Source organism: Botrytis fragariae, assembly GCF_013461495.1.
Source record: "Botrytis fragariae strain BVB16 chromosome Unknown tig00000054, whole genome shotgun sequence".
Lineage (NCBI taxonomy): Eukaryota > Fungi > Ascomycota > Leotiomycetes > Helotiales > Sclerotiniaceae > Botrytis > Botrytis fragariae.
In genome coordinates, this window is record NW_023500993.1 from 2,532,049 (window position 1) to 2,542,425 (window position 10,377).

The 10,377-nt window shown below is 36.8% G+C and overlaps 3 protein-coding genes across 3 annotated transcripts; 1 reads left to right on the forward strand and 2 right to left on the reverse strand.

Annotated features, from left to right (window-relative positions):
• Positions 1-995: 995 nt before the first annotated feature.
• Bfra_005491 (putative peptidoglycan-binding lysin subgroup protein) lies at positions 996-1,679 on the reverse strand (the record flags this gene model as incomplete). The annotated part of the gene is made up of 1 exon (XM_037335873.1): positions 996-1,679. One exon carries the CDS (start codon positions 1,677-1,679, stop codon positions 996-998), a length of 684 nt encoding a protein of 227 aa, XP_037192968.1.
• A 3,593-nt stretch (positions 1,680-5,272) lies between these two features.
• On the reverse strand, positions 5,273-6,561 carry Bfra_005492sa (putative extracellular dioxygenase protein; the record flags this gene model as incomplete). The annotated part of the gene is made up of 5 exons (XM_037335874.1): positions 5,273-5,476; positions 5,555-5,856; positions 5,904-6,047; positions 6,106-6,255; positions 6,303-6,561. The coding sequence occupies 5 exons, from the start codon at positions 6,559-6,561 to the stop codon at positions 5,273-5,275; spliced, it is 1,059 nt and encodes a 352-aa protein (XP_037192969.1).
• A 1,133-nt stretch (positions 6,562-7,694) lies between these two features.
• Bfra_005493 (putative c2 domain-containing protein) lies at positions 7,695-9,340 on the forward strand (the record flags this gene model as incomplete). The annotated part of the gene is made up of 4 exons (XM_037335875.1): positions 7,695-7,746; positions 7,835-8,109; positions 8,150-8,236; positions 8,300-9,340. 4 exons carry the CDS (start codon positions 7,695-7,697, stop codon positions 9,338-9,340), a joined length of 1,455 nt encoding a protein of 484 aa, XP_037192970.1.
• Positions 9,341-10,377: the final 1,037 nt, after the last annotated feature.

Consider the following 10,377-nt stretch of genomic DNA (forward strand, 5'->3'; position numbering starts at 1 on the left):
GATAGTTCGTCTTGGACCCCTCGTTGAGATTGACTAATGATATATTTCAGTGGGATTATATCATTCACTTCAACCATTCAAATGACAAGGTTCTGGATTGGTAGATTTGAATAGACTTTTTTTTCGGAGTAGGCTGAAAAGTAGTCCAAGCAATGGATTCTCATTAAATTAGAGTAAAAAGTCATTTGAGTGTAGATATCCTGCATATGTCTACAGAGTGCTAAACTTGGTGGGGCAATTGACATAGCCGGACAATATCGGACCACCTCGGACGCCTACATGCCTCTTTCCAAAGCCGAAAGACCTTATTGATGGATCCACTCCAAGCTATCAAAAAAAAAAAAAAAAAAAGAAACCTCAATGAATGAAAATGAGATCAGTCTCCCAATATGAACATTCATTCAACAAGCCTTCTACCATCGTGATTCTTGCAACAGGAAGGAATCAAAAAATAAAAGTTATATCTTAGCAAGTCCCAGTTTCGATCTGGGGACCTCCGGGTTATGAGCCCGGCGCGCTTCCACTGCGCCAACTTGCTCGTAGTTTTATACAGGGCGCTCAAGTTTAAAAATATATATTCAGCCAAACCAGGTGGACTTATCATAGACGTAATGTGTTGTGACTTTGGGAGGGTCAGAAAATTTGTCGTTGGGGTTGGGTAGGAAGGAGGGTCACTATTCGGGATGATTTCGGTATGAATTTTGGATTTTGGCAATTTAGTGACATTGATGACAAACATATGAGAGTCGTGCTGAGACTAATAAATGTTCTGTATTTTCATTCTTAGTGACTAAATTATAACAACACCCTAACCATCTCCTACCCACAACATGGTAACCTCATTACTATGCATCAAATACTCAAACAAACATCACAAGCTATTTTACTCTCCAAGAAAATAAAGTATCATCAAACATACTGACACACTTTTCACTCCACGTCCTCCGATATGAGTGACTTAAGACCAACTAGAAGCTTATCTGTCCACACATAACTTAAGAGATAACAGTAATATTATCTGAGAGCGGTCTGCAGTTCATTGGAATCGTGAGAATGGGCGATAGAGATTCAATCGACGAACTGTAGCGATAACCAGTATTGAATCCAAAAAGTTGACCAACAGTTGAGTTATATTCCTCGGCCAGATCCTTATAGACACCATACGTGAACTGAATTGGTTGAACAGAACATTCGGAAGGGCTACATTGAGGTAATTTCATCAAAGTACCGGCTGTGATAATTTCATCGACGGATGAAACACCGAGCATGGAAATAACGTCGGCTGAGATGGCAGAAACATCGATGTTGAATTTCATGGCAATCTTGGTGACGGTATCATTACGCACACTAGTGTACGTATGGGGTCCTCCATAAAGACAAGAAGTTGTGTCATCTGAGGCAGTGAGGAGACAGGATTCGTTATCAGGATTGCAAACTTCGGCGGGAATGATCAACACGAAACCGGTATCGATGTATTCAGCATCTGGCATTCTGCTAGCACGAGCAATATCACAGACTCCACGGTTGGTAGCAGCAGCAATACTGAAAATCGTATCGGTCTCTGTGACAGTCCAGGTGGAAGCAGTAGTGTTGAGACTTGCGGTGGTACAGTTTGTGTCTTGGGCCAAGGCAACGGAGGCCAAACCAGACAAAAGGAGGGAGGCTTGAGTGATCTTCATTATGATTCTCGAAGATAGTAAATAGGGTCTTGGAATGGAGTATGTACAAGAAGAGATGAATTTATGAATAGCTGGCTGAAGTGATGAAAATTGGGAGCGATTGAAACTTCTTATAGCTGAAGATTTAACCCATGTATATAGACTGGCTGTCTTGATATTGAGGTGCTTAGTAACTTGTAAGTGCCGTGTCTACTAACTGCGGTATCAAGAATTGAATGGGGGTATTGTGGATATCCCGCGGTCAAACCCAGGGAGGTCAATGAATGATGTTTACATTTCCAGGGGTAGGGGTTGCCGTCAAGTTAGTTCGTCAAGCCTGTAGCCAATTTTCTCCCTTTCCTCTCGAGTTCCCCTAGCTTAATTCTCAATTAACATAGAGCAGGTAGTGCGTATACCCTTGCAACACATGCTTGCATACAGCAAAGATATCTATAACATGATTCATATGTATGCGGGCTATATCACCATGTGGGCCACTTTCATTTTAATTTCCATATTCAAATTTATATTATTCAATAATCATTGATTCAATTGATTAAAGCTTTTAAGAATCTAATAATATAGAATTTATTATATTATTTTGATAAGTTCTTGTATTATATTCTATCAATTTGTATTCGTTATAATATTAATTAAAAGATATTTTCTTATTAGAATTTCCCTTCTTTTGATACTTATTATATTAAATCTAAATATTAATCTTTTATTGAAATAATATATTAAAAGTTTTTTGTTTAGTAAGTATTCCTTTTTGTTATAATTAAATCTTTTTTGTATATTAATACTTATTTAATATTTTGTTTGTTTTTTGAAATATATAGTTTTTCTATATTTAAAAGTATATTCTTATATATTAATCTTTTTATATCTTTAGCTAAAGCTAGTATAATTTTGAATATAGGTATAGGAGAGCTTGATTGATAATGAGTTATTCGAGATTTAATTAATGTTGATTGAGAAAGAGTTTCTATAAGATTGTAAGAGATTTGAGAGATTTATAAATCTATATTAAAAGAGGGAGAAGTAGATAAATAAAAATGAATATCTAGTTTAAAGAATATAGTTTCAAAATTAAATGAAATTAATACTATTTCTTAAAATCCGGCTTTTATATTCTAATTTGTAATTGATTTTTTTATATACAATTTTGAAAACTATAAAAAATTTGATCTTTAAAATATAATTAATATAAACCTTTATAAAACCCTCAATTTTAGTATTATATTCTTGTTTTAAGATACTAAAACAGTTTATATCAAAAGATTAAATTAAATGATTGAAATATATTAATCGATATATATATTAATAGATATATATATTTAATATTATTCTTTTTATAATAAGCCTGGAATAGTATTGATTTATGGTTTTTATATCTATTCAGTACTAATATTCTATATTAGTTTTTAATTCGATTTCTTATATATTTATTAAAGTATTTTAATTATTCTAAGTTAATCTCATTATTTATTCATTTATTACTTATAGATTTGATAGTCTAATCTATAGAAAGATTAGTATTCATATATTAATTTGAAATGTGTATTTATTCCTATATTATTAAAAATGAAGATATTATCTCTTCGATAGTATTTCTATATATAATCGCTATTATTCATTCTCGATTGCTTAATTATATAGCTTTACTCCCATTGGACCTTTCAAAGCTAGTAATAACTATATCAGTATTTATAATCCCTATCATAAAGTCTGTTTCATCGAAATTCTATAAATCATAATTAAGAATATCAAATTTAATTTGTATATTTAAAATAAATCGAAATCAATTTGTAATAAGCTTAGAATCCTTATAGAGAACTCTTTGAAAGTCATAAATACAATTAAAATATATCCTTAGCTTTTTATTGTATTTCATAAATTAATATACTTATTGTTTTCTAACTCTTTTCCTTTTTCTGGAATCAAGAATATGATTAGTTATATCTTTTATTACTTTATATTTAAATATAAAACCTTTTGAATCTAGATTAATTATATATTAAATAATAATATCCATTTCTAATTTAAAAGATTATAAAATATATATCGATATTTGATATAAAAAGTAAATCTGTTTAATCTATATTAAAATGTAATATATAGTATATTATATATTTTAGTAGTTTTTCGAATACTTAGTTTTTTGTTTTTTCATATAGTCTTGATGACTAAAAGAAGTTGTGTTTCTTTATTTATAGATTTTATAATAAATGGTTGATATATCGTATGTTGAATTGAATAAGTGGGAATTGAGATAAAAGTGGCTTACATAGTGATATAGCCTGCATGTATATGAATCACGTTATATCCAAGCATAAAATAAACAATCAAAGTCTGTGCCCATCATAATAACAAGAAATCGGACTTTTCAAATGTACCGAGACACTGCTTTGATCGAACGGGTAAGCACGGCCCATACTCCACAAGGGACCTAGAGGTCAACTCACAGTCGAGTCATCGTAATGCATTACGAATTTAAAGTATAGGATAGACATAAGGGAAGCATTTGAGAGTTCCGCGCCAAAGTGATTGTGGGCTACCCCGCATTCATTGTTTGAAGAATTGAGGTGTCTCGGTACCGAATCTCTTGGCTGAATGCTTCAGGAAAGAAACTTGTCTGATCTTCATAATTGCAGTTGGTGTACGAGTACAAGTATCGGTGAATCGCTGCAGATATTAATTCCCATGCCACTTGATCTTAATGTCTCGACAAACAAATAACTACCTCACTTGCTACATAGGATGCTTATTGACATGTCCACAATAAGTTCGGACAATGACCGGTGTGAGTAGATTTCACTGGGAGAAATTGACTATTGATCAGAAGTATGGACCATCAATTTATCAGAGCTGCGTTTATTGCAACTGTAATACGTATTGTGGTGCTTATTACTATCAATAATATCTACAACCATGAATATCCCGGAAAAAGACGATATCAATGATGGATTGAGATACGGGACTTTGCAAATTTCAAAGTTGAATTTGAATGAGTGGGTGTACGATGAGTCGTCGCTCCGACTCTTACAACATCAAAATAAAAATACAAACAACGCAACGGCTATCCACAAATGACCTTCCTTATCAATTGCACACATAAAACGGTACAAAGATGGCTGCAGGATAGGAGGATTGTATCTATAGCGAGTGTGTATAATGTAAATACTCTCTCACCAAGTTTGAATCTTGCATTTGTGAACATGACCATAACGCATTCGAAGAAAGTAAATCGTGTGTTTAAGCTGTATCTACATGTACAGTAAGGGATAATATCTGCTAGCTACTCCAAAGAGAGGCCCAAGACGAATGACAAACCGTAAGGTAAAACGAGTGTGTATCATGATTCATGTCAGACCTTTTATTCTCTTCCCTCAAATTTGAAATGCTTTGTGGATACACTCAGTGAATGATGAGGGATCCACAAGAAAGGGCTTGAGATTAAAAGGGCTAGCTGAAAAGAAAAAAAAACATCACAAGGCTCTATGAAAGGGTGCACCACCACCAAATAATCGAAGCGCCCAACTTGATGCCAACAACACAAATGATCAAAAACCTTTTCAAGACTGCAATTGATCAAAAGTTTGTGTCGATATCTAAGATGGGAGAGATCCTCCACCCCCGCCTCCAGATCCACTAGAAGCAAGCAGGACACCACCTGCGGCTGTGAGCTCTGCTACAGCGTTTGCATTATAACTAGCCTCCAAATTAACTCCGACCGTGATCCACGCGAACACGCCTTCATCGATCGTATCTCCAAGCAAGACATAGTCGGCGATTGCATCCCCACCACCATTGATCTGTGCATCTGTTAGCTCTAATTATACTATAAATCAGTGGCATAGGGAAAGCAAGCCAAGTGCAAGGAGGATACATACTTCATTAAGCAAAAATCTATCATTGGCATTTAGAGTTACCTCTTGCGTGTTAGTTGAATATGGTGATACGGCTTCCACCTGCGTGATCAATGATTGATCGGAAAGCAATTGACCGATATGAGTAACGTTCCCACCAGTATATGTTCCATTCGGTAAGATACTACCACCTACATGTGCAACAACATGGATGTGATTTGTTCGGCCAGTGTAATGACCGGGAAACAAAGTAGTGAATTGAGCAACGCCTTCATCGTCAGTAGGTTGAAGGCCGCGAAGGAAGGTTTTGTCGATGTTGGTGGTGTCTGCTGAGTTCCCACTTCCGTCTCCACCGGGACACCACCATAGATACTAGTAGAGTTTGCATTCCAGATATCCCAATATAGGTCGGAAATACCAATACAGGTGTTGATGTCAAGGAATTCAGCATCAATCACTACTGGCACACCCTCCTCACTCTCGCGGACGTCGCTACGGATATATTCACCAGAAACATCTGAAATAGCATCAAATTAGTCATAATCATATCATATTGTGGCTTTTGTATGACTTACAGAAACGTCCAACCTCCCCTTCTGCTTGAAGCACACAAGAAGAGTTGCTAAAGACAATTGCTTCCACATCAGCAGTACTTGGGGTGACATCAAGTGAAGACAGATGTGAAGTGGTCAGAGGACTTGTATCACGATCTTTCAACGAATTTCCTGCTTCCTATTAGTGTTGGTTATGAGTTTTCAAAGTTCATTTTTACCTTTTTGCGAAAGTCCAAAGTTAGAACGGGCTTTGGTCAGAGCCTTAGCAAGACGTTCATGGTATTGACTTCCTAAACCGCGCTTTTTCATGCGTTCAAAGCAATGACTCACATCTCGTTTTGAATTGCCAAAGAACGCATCACGCTGAGCGATCTCTTCTCGGATGTTGTGGCCTGTATGAGTGAAGACCCCTTGAAAGAGAGAAGCAAATGTAACGAATGACCAAAAGGACTTCAAGTTGGAAGTGTGGTAAACCATGGTTGTCAAACTACTGTGCAAAGAAGAAGAAGCTGTAGGAAGTACGATTCTCAGAAATGTGCGGGAGATGTGGACAGGCTTTATAGATCTCAACGATGGCTCATCTTTGATTCTACCGGCGTTGGGAGCCCCCTGCCTCACATAAATTCTCCAACTGTATCTATTTATTCATAAGGGGATACTTCCCCTCCATACATTGGCAATACTGTACAAATCTTGCACATACCTACAATCCGGTAGACTTTTCAAGCTATAGTTGAAAAAAATGTGCTCTAAAAGGAAGCTATCGCGAGCATTTCGAAATTCTCCATGAGGAAGTATGAAGGTTCTTGAGGAATGACATTCTGTTGCACATGAATTCCTTGGCGATGTTTATTTGGGAGGTTAGATGCAGCTTGATTCAAAAGCCGCGTAAAACGCTTGCGCAAGATTCGAAATTGATTAAAGGCCATTGGTTAGGAATCTACGCCCAATATCATGCATCAAGAGAGAAATACCCGTGGATCGGATTTCGATTCTTCTCTCGACCATTAGAATACTCATACCATAAACATTACACGTGATAATTTCACTTCATATAACAACTCATATCATACCATACTATGGAATCTTTTGGGAAAAAATAGTGACAAGATTCGACTATTTAGTGTAATCGTGGTTTTTAGCCGCATATCGTAGTATTTCACTATTTGTTCCAAGAAGACGCCATTCATACTGCGTGTCGCTCAATTTTCATAGGCTGCACCGTGCGTGTATTCTTTGATATTTGTGGTCTATGCTTAAGTCTAAGCTCGAGTTACTAACTTATTACCTGATTCCTGTCCCTGATTAAAATCTCGGCGCGCGGCTTGGCTTGATTCTAATTGGATCTGCCCCACACGACGTGGCCAAAACCACTGACGTGGTACACACTGATGTAATAGCACATGGCCACAGACGACTATCCTATCATGCTTGCCCTGCGAAATGACCACATCAACTTCCGTTCCACTATATATAATGATTCAATATCTTGAATCTCGTGGATAAAGAAGTCGATTTTATAACCGTAAGGAACTTCCAGATTCAATCACCACCTCGTTATTGTTTTAGCAAGCTGAAGTTGGTAGAACGATAAGCACTCTTTCATCAAGATGTCCGCAATCATCGAAAAATTGACGACTGAAGGCGGTGGAGAGTCTGCCGGTATGTCGTCAGTGCCTTTAAATCATACTAGTTACAGTCTTGCTAGAGGATTAAGCAATAAGAACTGACTGGCCATATAATTGAGTAGGCTTCCTGAACGATATTGTCGCACAGCTATGGCCCAACATCGAGGTTGCCGGCTGCAAAATGGTTAAGGAAATCGTCGAGCCTATGTTCAAGACTATGCTCCCTGGTCCACTGGCGACTTTACACTTCACTAAGATCGAGCTTGGCGCCACACCAATCATGTTTTCCAATGTCAAGGTTACAAAGACTGCTCATGATGGTATCAAGCTTGACTTGAATGTGGATTGGGATGGCCAGTGTGATATTGAGCTGGATGGAAATATGATACCTAAAGTTGTAAGTTATAATAAGCCACCTATCTGAATTCACAGAATAGCTCATCGTTCAACAGGGAGTTAAAGAAGTTATACTGAGCGGCAGACTCTCCATTCTACTATGTCCTCTTACGAATATCATCCCATTGGTAAGTGGCAGATTATAGCTCACCAAAGCCAAAATTCAGCTCTCGTGCTAAATCTACCCTTAGATCGGGGCCACTCAAATCTCCTTTATCAACCCGCCCGAGCTCAAACTAAACTTCACTGGTGCCGCTAACATCGCTGACTTGTCCCTCATCGACAACGCTGTCCGCAAGGTGCTGATGGGCATCATTAACAGTGTGGTTGTTCTGCCAAATCGTATCTTGGTTAAACTCGACGCGAATAACGATTATTTCAAGACTTACCATCAGCCACTAGGCATCGTTCGGATCACCGCAGAAAAAGCATGGGGTTTCACTGAGGAGTCACAGTCCAAGACAAAGAAGCTGTTTTCTAAGTTGACACGGGCGAGTCCAGATTGCTATGCTGAGATCGAAGTTGGAGCTGAGGCAGCATGGAGGACGACGACTAAGAATAATACTACAACTCCAGCGTGGGGTGAGACGCATGATTTCGTGGTATCAGATTTTAACCAACGCATCAAAGTTGTCGTGTCAGATCACGACCTGAATTCCGACGATGAGGTCGGTGTAGCTGTCACCACCGTCAAGGAGATCCTTGTGGCTGGCGGTAAGCAAGAGCTCGGAATGCTGCATAAGGGCTCCGAGAGTGAAAGCAAAATCGCACTCTCATGTGAGTTTTTCCAGTTTACTGCTGAGGACAGCAGTAGCTTCTCGGCGTCTAGTCATAGTGGTGATGGTCTAATGTGCGGAATCCTCAACGTACTTGTCGCGGGTGCTTTCGGCATCAAAGGCCAGCGAGAAACTCTGAAGCCGAGTGTAGTTGTGACGTGGGGAAGCAAACACCGTTTTCAAACAGCTGTGCAGACAGATGCACCTGGTACAGATATCAACAATCCGACCTTTGATCAGCACTTCCGTATCCCAGTCACCGCCGCAGATCTAACAGCTGGAAATTTGCGGATTGTATGTATGAACGAAGCGACAGAGATTGGCGTTGTGGAGATACCATTTGAAGATTTGCAGAACGCGCCGGATATGACACTACAGGACAACTTTGATATTGGTGATGGAGCAAGAGTGAGGGCTAGTATTTCGTTGAGGGGAGTAACTCCCGCGTCTATGTAGGGATCATCATTAATCTAGCGTTTGAAGTCTGAACTTGATTGAAACTATAATCGCTATACATGGTTGTTTGTAATCGTAATAGAAGGGTGATGTATAGAATGTAAACATATCAATAAATGATTGAAAAACATTATACTTTTACTTTCCCAAATTCAAGATCCCTATTTATAGCAATACGAATGAATATATACACGTGAATACACCAGCACACCAACATATAAACGTATTGTATATAACTTTTGTAACTCTAAATCTAGAATAGAGAAATATAATATCAATTAATATATTAAATCTAATAAATAAACAAATAATAAGATAGAATTGAAATAATTAAGACAATTGAATAAGTATACAATTAATCAAAGAAAAGACAAATATAGAATACTAATACTAAATAAATATAAAAGCTATATATTTGAATAGAAATCAAAAATTGATTACTAACATTTCCACCTTCGTCGAGATCAAATTCAACCTTTTCTTCATTTTCAAAGTCTTATTAATATTAATACTAACTATTATTCTAAGGAATTTTTTAATAGTCATCAATTTTGGTAATAAATTTTGATAGGGGACTAATAACTAATTAAAAAGTTCCTAATTAGTTATCAATCTTATAGAATTCAATTTAAATCTTTTCAAAAATCTAAAAAGAGGAATAGATAGGGATTTAATTGAATTATCTTCTAAATTGATTGATTTATAATATTAATTCTAAAAATCGAATTTAAATAATATTAGAAAATGTTTGAATAATTTTACAAAACTAAGGGTAATGATTAACAAAAAGTTATTAATTGGTTATTAATCTTATAGAATATAATTTAAATCTTTTTGAAAATCTGAAAAAAGTAATAAATAGAGATTCAATTGAATTATATTTATTACTTTTTTCAGAGTTTATAGTATTTAGGGTTTTGGTTTAGGGTTTTGGGTTAGGGTTTTGGGTTAGGGTTAGGGTTAGGGTTAGGGTTAGGGTTAGGGTTAGGGTTAGGGTTAGGGTTAGGGTTAGGGTTAGGGTTAGGGTTAGGGTTAGG